This window comes from Cnephaeus nilssonii, assembly GCF_951640355.1.
Source record: "Cnephaeus nilssonii genome assembly, chromosome: 3".
NCBI lineage: Eukaryota > Metazoa > Chordata > Mammalia > Chiroptera > Vespertilionidae > Cnephaeus > Cnephaeus nilssonii.
In genome coordinates this window covers 30,649,676-30,664,907 of record NC_137074.1, presented here as the reverse complement: position 1 = coordinate 30,664,907, position 15,232 = coordinate 30,649,676, and the positions used below count along the sequence as shown (strand labels likewise).

The window sequence follows — 15,232 nt, the reverse complement described above, 5'->3', positions numbered from 1 at the left end:
ATATGACCCATCTACAGATTGTTCAGTAGGCATTGCCATTTTCCCTCCATGAGCTCTTATTTAATTAATAATATGCTTCAGAATTAAGCTGCATGAACCATTTGAAATGGTTGTAATTTGACTGTTTTTTACCTCTTGGCAGTTTCATATGGTTCAAGTTAAATAGAACATCTTCTCTTTAGGTTTAGTGCTTTCAGTTGTTTGTATTGGAAATGAACTTCTTTTGAATGTTATATATTTTTGTTTAATTCACTTAAATTTACCAGTAATATACTATAAAGAACTGAAATATAAAAGATTCCTTAATTGATAATTTTAATTTAAACAGGAATGGTTTTTGAGGAACTGAATAACTTGATGCAATTTTGAAATAGAGTATTTACACATTCTTGGAAATAACTGTTATAATTTACTAAGTTGGATTGAATAATCTCTGAATGGATTGTATTACCTTTTTAAATTAATGGCATTCTGTTTCAGTATTGAAAGAAACAGTTGAAAAGAGATGGTGATTATTAGTAAATAAATCAAGTATGTCTTTCCTTCATTATTATTTTTTATGCAAAGCTGTTTTTGCAAACTGTTATTGAATTTTGACATGTTCTGGTATTTACATTTAGAATGAATTTTTCTTTACAGATGGTTTTTAAATCAAGAGCAACCTAGATTTGTACTATAGATCCTATGTAGCTGAGTGAAATATTGTAGTGTATTATATGGCATAGTTAGCTTTTATGGTAAAGAGGACTGAAAAGACTTTTGGGGGTTTCTTTATGTGTTTCTTTAATTTGCATTCAAGAGTAGTGACTATGGTTGTTTATTGTAATCTAAGTTTTAGGAATTCTACCATGGTAGTTTTGAGTTGGGAGAAATTTAAGTATAATAGCTTATCCAGGGCAAAATTTGGTATGAGGATTTCATATTACCGAAATACATATTCCTTTTTGAACACTGATTTATTTTTCTACTCACCAGAATCATGAGCTGTTTCAAAAATGTTTATGATTTTTTTTTAGTTCTCTATATCAGAAACTTCTCTTTGTCATGTAAAACCTTTTTTTGCTTAAGAGGAAATCCTAAATTGCATTGTCTTTCTGTCATGAATTTCAGTCTCCCTTGCCTGCTATACATTGTGTGTGAGACATGTTCTTTTGTCTTAGAGTATTTTTTTTTTTTTGGTTTTTCTGTCTGTACAGCTGATTTTCACACCCGCTACCACTGTGGCTGCTGTACAGTCTGACATTCCTGTTGTCTCGTCGTCATCGTCATCTTCCTGTCAGTCTGCAGCTACTCAGGTGAGCTTGTCTAGCTTCATAAAGTGGTACTTGAGGTCTGGATCTTCAGGTTAAAGATAAACATACATTGGAGTTTAAGTTACTGATCATTTTAGTGCTCTTTGTCATACATTTCAGATTGAAATTTAATATAACACTATAAGAACTTCAAGAAAATTGTTTTTTCTTCTATAGAAATTATAATACCATTAAATATGGATACTTAGGTAATTTGACATAAATGAAAATGAGTTTTCGATATGACATTGTGTTTAGTTCTATTGTATAGCAGATTTATTTTTTGTTATGTGAGATGCATTCTTTTGTGTAGATTTCTTTGCAAGCAGCTATGTAATAACTAAGTCAAGATGGATTTTAATATTAAAAATGAATTAAATTGGGTAAATTTTAAATTAAAAAAGTAGAATAGAATATTAATTTGTTTAGTACTATGGAAAAAGTGAGCCTTAACTTTTTCCTCATGTAAATTACAAAAATAAATAGAAGTAGAATATAGACCTAAAGGTAACAGATGAAAGTATAAAACCTGTAGAAGAAGATACAGGAAATATCTTCACAACTAGGGTGGGGAAAGCTTTCTTAGGTCACAAAAAGCACTAACCATAAAAGAAAATAGAGTTTATCAAAATTAAAAATTGTTCTAAAAGACATTGTTACAAAAATGAAGAAGCAAGTCACAGACTAAGGGAAAATGTTCACAATACATATATCTGACAAAGGACTTGTATTCAGAAAATGCGAAGTATGCTTACAACTCAGTAATAATATGAGCAATTCAATTAAAATTGGGGGAAAGATTTGAACATTTCACAAAAGAAGATATACAAAAGGTCGACAAGCACATGAAAAAAAGCTCAACATCATTAATCATTATAGAAATGCAAATCAAAACCACAATGAGTATCACCACACATTCACTAGAATGGCTGAAATGAAGAAGACTGATTCTGGAGAATGTGGAGCAGCCATATTCTCAAAACATTGCTGGTGAGAATGTAAAGTGGTACAACCACTTTGGAAAACAGTTTGTCATTTCATTATAAAGTTAAACATATGCTTAACATGTGACCCAGCAATTGTACTTCTAGATGTTTACTGTGAGAGATTTGAAAACATATATCCACATAAAGATATGTAAACAAATGTTCATAGCAGCTCTATTCAGCCCCAAATTGGAAACAACCAATGTTCTTTAACTGGTGAATGTATAAACAAATTGTGGAATATTACTTGGAAATTAAAAAATATAAAAACAGAAAACTAATGCATTTCAGAAACATTATAATTTGCCCGGCCAGTGTGGCTCCGTGGTTAAGCGTCGACCCGTGAACCAGGAGGTGGTTCAATTCTTGGTCAGGGCACATGCCCAGGTTGCGGGCTCAATTCCCAGTAGGAGGTGTGCAGGAGGCAGCTGATCCATGATTCTCTCTCATCATTAATGTCTCTATCTCTCTCTCCCTCTCCTTTCCTTTCTCTGAAATCAATAAAAAAACATTGAAAAAGAAATAGTATAATTCACAAAAGAGGCCAGACACCAGAGTGTCCATACTCTGATTTATTTATATGAAATTCCAGAGCAGGCAAAACTAATCTATAGTGAAAGAAATTGGATTGGTGGTACCAGGGGCAGAAGGTAGGGGAGATTGATATGGAAGGGGCATGAGTGAACTTTCTGGGTGATGGAAATGTTCTATATCTTGATTGGAGTGGTGGTAATATGTTGTATACATATGTCAAAATTCACTGAATTGGTTCATTCATTTTATTGAATGTAAGTTACACCTCAGTAAAGTTGGTAAAAATGAATGAGTAAATTTTAAATTAAAACAATTGAGTAGAATATTACTTTTTCCATAGAAATTAGTATATCTTAGGATCATTCTTGGCTTCTTACTTTTAATTTAATAGTTTCAATCTTCTGGTAAAAAGCAAAAAATGAGATAGTAATAGTATTCTTTGTTACTTTTCATAGATCTCTTTACATTATATTTTATTTAATAATAAAGGCCAATTTTAATATATTAATATATAAAGATGCTGACCAATTAAACTCAAGTTTTTCCTAACGGCTCTGTGATCCTCCACAATTCCTGAACTTTGTTCGACTTTAGTTTTCATGTTTACAAAATGAGATCTTTGTTTTTGTTAACTTTAAGATTTTTTTCAGCTCTAAACTTTTTTTATAAATGTCTCTTCGTGAAATGGATTTGTTGAAGTAATGAGTTTGCTGTTTGTTTTTTAAATATATTTTTATTGATTTCAGAGAGGAAGGAAGAAGGAGAGAGGTAGAAATATTAGTGATGAGAGAGAACCATTAATCAGCTGCCTCCTACACGCCCCCCTACTGGGGATTGAGCCGGCAACCTGGGGCATGTGTCCTGACCAGGAATCAAACTGTGACCTCCTGGTTCATAGGTTGATGTTCAACCACTTAGCCACACCAGCTTGGCTGTTTTTTTTTTGTGTTTTTTTGTTTGTTTGTTTTTTAAACCTAATAGAGCTAGACCATTATCAACTTCCAGAATATTTTCTGTTTTATTTTTTTATTTATATTTTGTTCCAACTGAAATTTTAATTGATTTATAAGATGTACACAATAAAACAAGGTAAAATAAATGTAAAGCCTGCCAGAAAAAAGTCACAAATAAAGGAAAGTGGCATGGAGGTAGGAGTGAGGAGGCTATTCAGATTATATGCATGGACTTAATTTCAACACCCACTTCAGTTACTTAATAGTTGTGTGGCTTTAGACAAGTTACTAAACATCTCTAATAGTCATACATACTTCCAGGGTGGGTTGAAGAATGAGTAATATGTATGTTTAGTGTCTAGAACATTACGGGTACTCGTTAGTACCTTTTTTTGCAAGTGGAGGAACAGGAAGACCTGGGTTCAAATTCTGACTTAAGCAACAGTTGCCAGCTTTGTCAATTGCTAGTTGTTTGATTTTGGACAAGGTTATAGTATAGCACAGTGTATAAGTTTGGACTCTGAAGCTAGATTCTCTGGGTTCAAATACATGCTCTACCACTTATTGGCTATCCTTAATTTCTTGCTTCAGCTTCAACATTATAAAATAAAATAAATATTTACAAAATAATTATAATGCTTATTTTATAGATTTGTAGTTAGGATTAAATATGTTAATAAATGAAAAACAGAACAATGTTTCATACATAGTTAGCACTCACTAAACAGCTTTTATTATTACCTTTTCAAGGCCTCAGTTTCTTCACTGTAAACTAGAAATGATAGCTCAGAGTTGTTATAAGGAATACATGAGACAATAATTATAAAGTACGTAGTATTCTGCCTGGCACATTAGATATCACATGCCACTAATTACTATTTTTGTTATATATTGTCTAAAGACGAGTCACAAATTTGGTACTTAGCTTTGAAGTAGCTAATAGTGAAGAGAGAAACACAACCGTCTAAAAGATTTACAGTTTCCAAGGTAAAATAAATGAGTTAGGAAAATATAACTAACATGCTCTCTAGAGCACAATCTGTCTTGTGTGTTCTCATGGAAAAAACATATTACAGTGTCTTTAATAGTATAATGAACATAGTAATTTACAAAAGTGGCTTCAGCTTGATGTGACACAGGTATGAGGCTTTCTGATAATATGACTTAATTGAAAGGTAGACTTTGAGGAGCCTTAAGAAATTTCGCTACAAATGTTTTTCTCTTCTGTGCTTTTGAAATGGCAGTGAGGGAGACTGGAAGTGGTAAGTGATGCTAATAGGTTGAATATTCCAGTGGTAACTTTCCTCAAGTTCAGGGCTCTTAGTTTTGAAAAATTTGTGCTTTACTTTGTTAATTTTAAAGCTTATATTTTCAGTTTTTAAAATAATTAGTGTGTAATTGAGAACTACCAAATTTGAAGTTTCATTTTAGTACTCTTTTTAAGTGATAGAAGTCAGCATACTTCATTTTTCCTTAGTATTAACATTTATTTATAGAATACTAAGAAAAAAATAAGAAATTCAGAGTATTTTATTCTTATTTACTATTTTAAATGTTCTATCCCTTCTCCCCACCTTTTTTTCAGAAAATTTTTTTCAGGAAGGTATCATATAACTAAAAATATGTTTGTAGAAAAGTAAGAAATCTTACTTAGCATGGCTATCTGGGGAATGCTGTGAGAATTGAGACGAAAACAGCCCTTTGGATTTAAAATCTAGAAACTCAGCTCTGTTGCCGCCAATGTGATATTAACTCTTAGTTTCCTCATCTGCAAAGAAGGGATGCTGCTGTAATTCACAAAATATTTCTTAGATTCAAATAGAACAATTGGTGTGAGAGTATTTGGGTAATCCACTATAAAAATGTAAATTGTGAAATTATGAAATTAGCAAAAATACTTCACATGAAATTTAGAATTTTTCAAAAGTCAGAAAAGTTTCCATAATTTGATCATAGTTTTCATTTAGATGAAATAAAAGTTGGACTTCAGAGTACACTGATATTCTTTATTTAGAAAGGGTGTGTTTTCTGCAAAAGTGAGGCTGTCAAGGAAATCTGAATATGTGATCTTCCTATTAATAGCTAAATTAACTTTGTAATATAATTTAGAAGTATAGTTTAGAGTTTGAAATGTAATATTTAAGCCAAAATGACCACAGATAGGTATTATAGCCATAGTCTAAAACTTACCTATTCATATAAATAATAGAGGGAATATGCTAATTGACCCTCACACTGTCACAAAGATGGCAGTGCCCACAGCCAGTAAGGAGGGAATATGCTAATTGACTGTCCCACCCTCATGGAGGCACCCACAGCCAATAAGGAGGAAATATGCTAATTGACCACCACGCCCTCAAAGATGGTGGTGCCCACAGCCACAAGATGGCGGCGCTCGGTCCCCTCAGCCCCACTGGGGCGGCAGGCATGCAGCAAGGCCAGGCCCGCCCCCAGGCAGGCCCGGCTGCTCCGTGTGCCTGCCTTCGGAGTCCCCCAGTCCCCTCAGCCCCCAGCCGCCCAGGGCTGGCCCAAGGCGCAGGCAAGCTTTGGATGGCGGCTGCCCAGCCGATGCCTTAGGTGCAGGCAAGGCTCAGATGTCGGCTGCCCAGCCTCCCAGGGCTGGCCTGAGGCGCAGGCAAGCCTCGGATGGCGGCTGCCCAGCTGCCCAGGGCTGCCCGAGGCTCAGGTAACCAGGGCTAGCCAAGGCTTGTGCTGCCGGCAGTGGCAGCAGCAGAGGTGTGATGGATCACTGCCTTCCCCTGATCGCCAGGTTGCCTCCTGCCCCTGAGGGCTCCTGGACTGTGAGAGGGGGCAGGCAGGGTTGAGGGACGCCCCCCTCCAGTGCATGAATGTTCATGCACCAGGCCTCTAGTAATATATAATATATAAAATGCACATTTTATTTCTTGCATTAAATTCCAGTATTCCAGAAAACAAAAAAAATTAGAAGAAAAGAGTATGTTATTTTATAGAAATGGACTGCTTCAGGTTTTAGGGTTCATTGAGTCAAATCTTCATTTACATTGTAAATATATCTACTTTTCATTTGAAGGACATTTTTCAAATTTTCAAGTTTTTAAAATAAATATCACCAGATATTTGTTGATTTTTTTAAAGTAAAATATGAACAGGTTTTAATGTTAGCCTAAGAAAACCATTAATAGAACTAAAAGAAAAAATGTAATATATATGTGTAATATATATTTCAGAATCAGATACAGAAAAATACCTCCGACTTGTGGAGCTTCTGTCATGTTTGCAGTACAGAACTGTGGGAGTACAAACATGAATGTCAGAGATGGGAGCCTGCCAATCAGAGCCTCCATATTTCACAGACACAGACATGAGTAATTCTGAAATAAGCTAGATATTAGGCAGTGCTGTAGGCCAATAAGACCCAAATTCCATGAGAAAAGCATTAGATAGGAGAGGAGAAATTATTTCTAATCAGGGGCTTTAGGGAGGATTTTTTTGGATTTTTACTGGGCCTTGAAGGAGCGTTGAGGAAGAATGGCATTTGAGGAAAGAGGAGCTTGAGCAAGGACTATAAATGAAGGAAGTGCAAGGTAGTTTAGAAAAGGGCAAGTAGAACAGAATGGCTAGAATATGAGTATGATGGACTGGAATAGTGGAAAATGGGACTTGAAGTGATTTGGGCCTTGACTTTGAGAAACCTGAATTTTAGCACATTTTATTTTTTACATTACATTTCAATAATAAAACAGTTTTAGTCCACTTATATTGCTATGAGATATTTGACAAAAGTCAGAGAAGATGCTCCATATGGTCTCACTTAGAAGATTTCTTTCAATAGCTTAGAATAGAACTGATGAAAACCTCAACTGCCCTGAAACATTTGTTTAGCACCTGCTATTGGCTGATCACTGCATTTGGCACCTGGATCTAAGATAATGTATAGCCTTTGAGCATCAGTTAATAATATAATTGTAGAGACAGAACACATATGAAACTGAAGAATATTTATGAAGCACAATATATCATTTGCTTTGTCACTTTATAATCTCTTACTTCAGTTTCCCTCCCAGGGCTAGTGCTAGCATAAATGTATTCGGTGCATTCATTCCAGATAGGCAAAAACTTGGGCAGCTATTGGAGAGGCATATTCTGCCTGGCTATTTAGAAATGTTATAAACTTCGCCAAAACCGGTTTGGCTCAGTGGCTAGAGCGTCAGCCTGCGGACTGAAAGGTCCCAGGTTCGAGTCCGGTTAAGGGCATGTACCTTGGTTGCAGGCACATCCCCGGTGGGGGGTGTGCAGGAGGCAGCTGGTCGATGTTTCTCTCTCATTGATGTTTCTAGCTCTCTATCCCTCTCCCTTCCTCTCTGTAAAAAATCAATAAAATATATTAAAAAAGAAAGAAAGAAATGTTATAAACTTCATGTGACTGTAATTGGATTATTCTTGCCACCATGCAGACTGGCAGTATGTTTAGAATAGCACTGGATATAGATAGGAGCAGTCATAGAAACCATTTCAAGGCCATACACAGTCTTTTCAGTTCATGAAATCTGGTTCTCAAAGGCAAGTGAGTGTTCCATACAACAGCAACAACATATAACAAACATCTTTAAAAGGGAGTTAATGGGAAATGATTTTCATAATTATCATAGTGGGGTAGATGATTTGATGAATTTGTTTTCTTACTAGTACAAGATTAGTGTTCCCTTATAATCTCTATAGAGCTGATAACTTCTTTGTTATCTTTCTTATACTTATTAAGACAGCAGTATTGTATCCACACTCTCTAATTATGTAAGTTTATGAGGTACTTGTAACCTTAAAATGTTCACAGTCCTGCCATGGTACAGCCAGTCTGAGATTGAAGGAATTGCTCATTGTTCCCTACACACCTTGGGCTCCCCCACCTCTGCATCTTTGCTCAAGTATTCCCCTTTACTTGGAATGACCTTCCTCAAAAATGCAGTATGTTGCAGAGTAATTTACTCATAGTTCAAAGTTCATATACATATTCCATTTTTATTGAGTTCTTAATGATTCTTTCCCTTAATGTCTTTTTTAAAAATGCACTTAGTACTTAAGATTTGATTACTTAGAATAATAACTCCCTTTTCTCACAGGATTAATCAGTTGTTTCAAGTGCTTGGAGCTTTATGAAAAGCATAATATAAATATATTGTCATTATTACTATAATGTAATGATTACCACATGAATTAATACCATCTGTTTCATCCCTATTTTTTGTTATGTGGTTCTTTAGGTTCAGAATTTAACATTACGCAGCCAGAAGTTGGGTGTGTTATCTAGCTCACAGAACGGTCCACCAAAAAGCACTGGTCAAACTCAGTCATTGACAATTTGTCATAACAAAACAACAGTAACCAGTTCTAAAATCAGCCAACGAGATCCTTCTCCAGAAAGTATTAGAAAAGGAGAAAGTCCAAGTCTGGAATCACGAAGCACAGCTGTCACCCGGACATCAAGTATTCACCAGTTAATAGCACCAGGTGGGATAAAACTTTTGTTGACAATAGTTGCATTATTCATTTTCTTAGCAGGCAGAGAAAAACAAAAGATGTCCATTACTTGAATAAGAATGATAATTTTAAAGCATTTTATAATGTGAATTTCATAAGTAAAAAAAAACCACATTTCAGTATTGTAGCTTGAAAAAAGAGAAATCAAAAGAACCCAATAGCTAAAACAAATTATAATAATAAAATGGATTTTTGGGGGTGAGTTGACATTTGACTAACATCTTCATTATGTGCTAGTTTCCTACTATAGCAATAAAACCTTTTAGCTTTAGAGACAAGATTTGTGTGTAGTTCATTTAATATGCTTTAGTGGAACAAAATTAAAAGCCTTTTAAAAAAGTATTTATTGTTTTTGTTTAAAATTGTCATTAGTGGGAGGAATTTATCACTTTCCAAAAATAAGATTATACACAATTATTTTCTTTACCACATTGCTTTTTTCCATCTTGGATTTCATCTTTAAGAGGAAGATGTCAGGGAGTCAACTAAGTTATTTTCATTCTCATCAAACTTTGAATCCCATGTGCACTCCTGCTATCTACAGATAATCTTGCTTTATGGTTCTCATGTTGAAAATGTTGGGGCCATCTCGAGTGAGTTTTCTTACCATCTCTTCTACTCATCTCAGAATTTGTCAATGTTGAGCTTTCTTCACTTCTAATAAGATAAGGAATTATCTGCTTTCCTCTTTAAAGTTAGCACTATTTGCTTGTGTCATTGATTGCATCGTTTTCACTGGCTCCTGACCTTCTGTCATAGTTATTATTGCATCTTTTGTCTTTCTCATGCTGGATATTTTTCCTTTGTTTCTCCAGCATACTTAGGTATCCCTAACCTTAATATATATGCATATGTTTTTATACCAGTATAATTATTATTTGTTGAAAGTGTGTGTGTGTGTGAGAGAGAGAGTGAGAGAGAAAGAGGTACTGGTTTAGACACCTCACATATGTTTTATTTTTTAAAAAATTCTTTTATGCAACCTCATCAGGCAAGCAACTTCTTTCTATCCTTTTATAACTGCGTTGCTTTCTAAAGATTTATTTTACACTACTGAAGTCTGCATTTACTCCACTTAAACCGATTTCTCTTTTTAAGTTTCCTCTGTGCCATTTTCTCTAAATCACCTAATCTCAAACTGTTGGAATTATTTTATTCCTTTTGTTAGAAATCTCTCATTACTTTGAATTTGTATAGAATTTTTATGCTTTTTTTTATGGCACTTTTTCTTTTATACTAGGTGGTAAGCCCTTTGAAGGTAGGATAATAATATTGAGCACTTGTGTTTCAGGCACTTTACATATATTGTTTCTTTTTCAGATTCACCTTTTCATCCTTTTATCTTATATACTAGAGGCCCAGTGCACGAAATTCGTGCACGGGTGTGGTCCCTAGGCCTGGCCAGCGATCAGAGCTGATCAGGTTCCCTGCCTCCTTCTCCCCTCCCGGCCTGCACACTGCCACCACGTGGTTCCCTGCCTCTTCCCCTCCTCCTTCCTTTGCTGCCCATGTTTGCCACCACCCACTCCCGGTTCCCTGTCCCGGACTGGGGCCCGGCCCTGATCGGGTGATCAGGACCTGCTGACTGGGGGAGGGACCGTGAGGTTGGCCGGCAGGGGGGAGGGGCCAACCGCCACTGTGGCGGGCAGGCAGCAGGCCAGGGAGAGGGACAGGGGGAGGGACCCAGGAGGTTGGCCGCCGGCCCCAAGGAGGGAGCTGGCCCTCAGCCCCTCTGGAAAGGGGCCGCGTCCACCGCCACCCACCCCCGGTTCCCTATCCCAGCCCGGGAGCCTGCTGGTGCGGGGGAGGGACCAGGAGGTTGGCCAGCAGGCCCCATCAGAAACTGGGGCCTGCGGGCTGGGGGCAGCTCCTGTGTTGAGCATCTGCCCCCTGGTGGTCAGTGCGTGTCATAGTGACTGGTCGCTCCATCTTAATGGTCGCTTAGGCTTTTATATATATAAATATTTCTCTGAAATAGATGGACTGTAAATATTTGTTGGATTAATAGTTGATATTTTTCCCATTTCAATCGTGGACATTATAGCAATTTTTTCCATTTATATTAGTTAGGTATCACTGCTTAGAATTCTTAAATCTAAATCTTCAGATAAGTACAGGGTTTGTTATAATGTATAAATTAATAAGTTTATTCATAGTATAGTTAGATGTGAATTGTTTTTTATAAGCATCTGTGTGACAGGTTCTGCTCTCTGTATGGATTGATAACAGGATTTTTATATTGTACTAGAGGCCTGGTACATGACATTCGTGCACTGAGGGGGGGTGGTCCCTCAGCCTGGCCTATGCCCTAAGCCAACAGACAGACATCCCCCAAGGGGTCCTTAGTGCTGCTGTGGAGGTGGGAGAGGCTCCTGCCACTGCTGTGCTCACCAGCCGTGAGCTTGGCTTCTGGCTGAGCTGTGCTCCCCCTGTGGGAGTGCACTGACATGGGGCAGCTCCTGCATTAAGTGGCTGCCCCCTGGTGGTCAGTGCACGTCATAGTGACTGGTCGTTCCTCTGTTCGGTTGATTTGCATATTAGCCTTTTATTATATAGGACTAGTGGTCTGGTGCACGAAATTTGTGCATGGGGGGGTGTCCCTCAGCCCGGCCTGCATCCCTCTCACAATCCGGGACCACTGGCTCCTAACCCCTCACCTGCCTGCCTGCCTGATTGCCCCTAACCACTTCTGCCTGCCAGCCTGATCGCCCCTAACTGCTCCCCTGCTGGCTTGATCTCCCCTAGCCACCTCTGCCTTGGTCCTGCACCTGGAACCCAGGATTCCCTCCTCCAGCCGGCCGCAAACACCCAGGACCCAGGCGTCCCTCTCTCTGGCCGGCCACAGGCACCAGGACCTGGGCTGGCTTTGCCTGGGCCAACTGCAGCTGCAGGAGACGGTGGGCAAGGTGGCTTTGCCCAGGCTGCAGGCGCTGGTACCTGGGACCGCGGGGTAGGCGGCTTCTCCCGCTGGCTGCAGCCCAGGACCATGGGGCAGGCGGCTTCTCTGTCTCCCAGGCCGCAGCCAGCTGCAGGTGCTGGCACCCGGGACTGCGGGGCGGGCAGCTTCTCTGTCTCCCAGGTCGCAGCCAGCCTCAGGTGCTGGCTCCTAGACCGCGGGCGGGCGGCTTTTCCGTTTCCCCTGGGACCATGGGACAGGCGGCTTCTCCAGCTGGATGCGGCCCGGGACCACAGGGCAGGCGGCTTCTTCGTCTCCCTGGCCACAGCCAGCCGCAGGCGCTGGCACCTGGGACCGCAACCAGGCAGCTTCACCCGGCTGGCTTTGTCAGGAAGGACGTCTGGATGGTTGTCCAGAAGGTCTCCCAGTCTAATTAGCATGCTATTTTTTTATTAGTAAAATTGTCCAGAGATTCTCAGCTTCAAACCAGCCTCTCTGGCCAGTGTTGATAAGAGTCAGTGAGGAACAGCAGTGACCCACTGTACTTGGAATGACTGCTTGGGACAATTTCTAGTAATTCCCACAGTTCTGATAGATTATACTGGAAGGTAGGTTAATTCTCTCCCAAAGAGACTGTTACCTTCAGAGAAAGCTAGGAACTTTTTCAGGGTTATTTCAAGCAGGGAGCTCTACTTTTAGATTTTCAGTCTCCCTGAACTCCCAGTACCTGTTTCTAAGTTGACACTTATTCTTCCTCCTTTCACTGGTAGTGCAATAATATCCTTGTAGTTGTCTTCCTCTGATGGCCAATATTTTATGTAGGTGTGGAGGAGACCGGTAAGCTAAAACAGTCAGAGTCTCGGGAGAATTGCAATTCCAAATTCAGATGCTGTGTGTATTAACCTAGTATTCTATGGTGGTGTCGATTAGAAACAAAACCAAATGGAACATCCTAACTCATATAAACTTTGCAGTTACCAAATTGTAAGTTTGTTAAAATTTATTCAAGCCTTACACTGTGGTTATTCAAAGCAATTTATATCTTCTGACGAAAGCTGTATTTTCCAGCCTTTTAGTTTTCCTGCTCTTGCTGGTGGGAGGTTAGTCTGAAGCTAAGCTTTATTTTGGGAGATTCTTGGATTGGTAATATATCCTTTTCCTCAATTAGTAAAATGCTTGTTCCTACAGGTAACTTACAAATACTAAAAGAATCTGTGTTCCAGTGTACTATAGTTTAATAATTATTATAATGGACAAGGTTATTGCTTCCTTGTATGTATTTTTAGGGTACTAAAATTTGGTTTTCTTCATTTCTTCTTGAAGGGGGAGTTCCCACTTGATAGTTAATAATTCTATTTTTATTGTATAAAACTAGAAGCCCGTTGCACAAAGTTTCGTGCAAAAGACCTTCCTTCACCTGGCTGCTGGCACCAGTTTTCCGCCAGCACCAGTTTTCCTCTGGCCACCCGCTGATCGGAGCGCCGTTTCCTCTGGCCTCCAGCGCGATCGGCCACCCTGAGTTCCTCCAGTGCCGTTTCCTCTGGCCACCAGCGCGATCGGAGTTCCTCCAGCTCCGTTTCCTCTGGCCACCCGCCAATCGGAGCGCCTCCCACCAGCGCGATCGGCCACCCTGAGTTCCTCCAGCGCCGCTGGTGGAGGAACTCTGGGTGGCCGATCGCGCTGGCTGGAGGCACTCCGATCGGCGGGTGGCCAGAGGAAAACTGGTGCCGGCAGCCACCCCGAGTTCCACCACTGGCGCCTTCCGTTGGCCCCATGGGTCCTCCCGCAGCACCGGCCGTTGGGGACGGAAGGAGGAACGGGGGGCGGGGACTCGTGAGTCAGCCCAATCGGCCACCCCGAGTCCCGCCCCCAGCCTCCCAACGGCCCAGTCGTGGGCGTAGTGGAGTGATGGTAATTTGTATATTACCATTTTATTAGGTATGATAAGGCAAATGTCTGAAATTAACCATAACAATATTAGAGCTCAAGTTTTTTATAGCAGTTTTTAGAGCTTTTATGAAATTAGTCTAGTTGGAAAAATATATATACCCTTTTTTTGTTTATTTGTTTAAAATATTACCTATAGTATTACATATGTCTCCTTTGGCCCCCATTGACCTCCCCCCATATACCTTTTTTTTTGCAGACATTAATTCAGTGTGTAATGAAAAGCCTGTGTTAGTCTGTTCAGGCTGCCATAAAAAAAAAAAAATACCATAGACTGGGTATTTTAAACAACAGTTCTAGAGGCTGGAAAGCCCAAGATCAAGATCTGGCAGTGTTTAGTTTTTGGTGAGAGCTCTTCCTGGCTTGCAGATGGCTGTGTTCTAGCTGCATTCTCACATGGCCTTTCATCTGAGCGCTAATAGAGAGGATAGTGAGCCCTCTGGGGTCTTTTCTTACAAGGGCACTAATTGTCTTAGGTCAGGGTCCCACTTTCCTGACCTCATTTAACCTTAATTACTTCCTTAGTGGCCCCATCACCAAATTGTCATATTAGGGTTAGGGCTTTAACACATGAATTTTGTGGGACACAAACATTCAGTCCATAACAGGAACCCAGACTTAGTTAGAAATATGGGTCCTTGGTGATTTCAGGCAAGTCACTTAATGCTCAGAGTTTCTTCACCTGTAACATATTGGATTAGTGTAGTACCCTATCTACCTCATGGGGTTGTTTTAACTATTTGGTGGTGGTGGTGGGGGGTGTTTGTAACTATTGAATAAAATAATGTATTTAGTAATTTACAGTAATATATTATTTATAGTAATTAGAGTTCTACTACATAAGTGAGAGATGATACCAATCATAAATTCTCCAAGTATAATGCCACCCTGACAATAAAGTGTTTATTAAAACCAGAAAAAAAAAAAGCATGATATGATTTTCCAGAGCACTAGTGCTTTTCTTGCACAGAAGTATTATTTCAGATATCCTCATAATTATTCCGTAATAGATGTGCTTGTCAATTGGACTTATGGACAATATAATGGATTCACTTTGATTTCTGATCAAAGAAAAATTTAACCTAGGTGAAAGGATAGACTATTAAT

General features: G+C 39.1%; 1 protein-coding gene across 6 annotated transcripts in view; it reads left to right on the top strand.

Annotated features, from left to right (window-relative positions):
• Positions 1-15,232, top strand: part of PHC3 (polyhomeotic homolog 3) — a 72,221-nt gene that overhangs the window by 20,317 nt on the left and 36,672 nt on the right. For all 6 annotated transcript variants that reach the window (XM_079767376.1, XM_079767379.1, XM_079767375.1 and 3 more), the window contains exons 6-7: positions 1,197-1,295; positions 9,006-9,252. In XM_079767376.1, the coding sequence (XP_079623502.1) occupies positions 1,197-1,295; positions 9,006-9,252 (346 nt within the window). The remainder of the gene's footprint in view (positions 1-1,196; positions 1,296-9,005; positions 9,253-15,232) is intronic.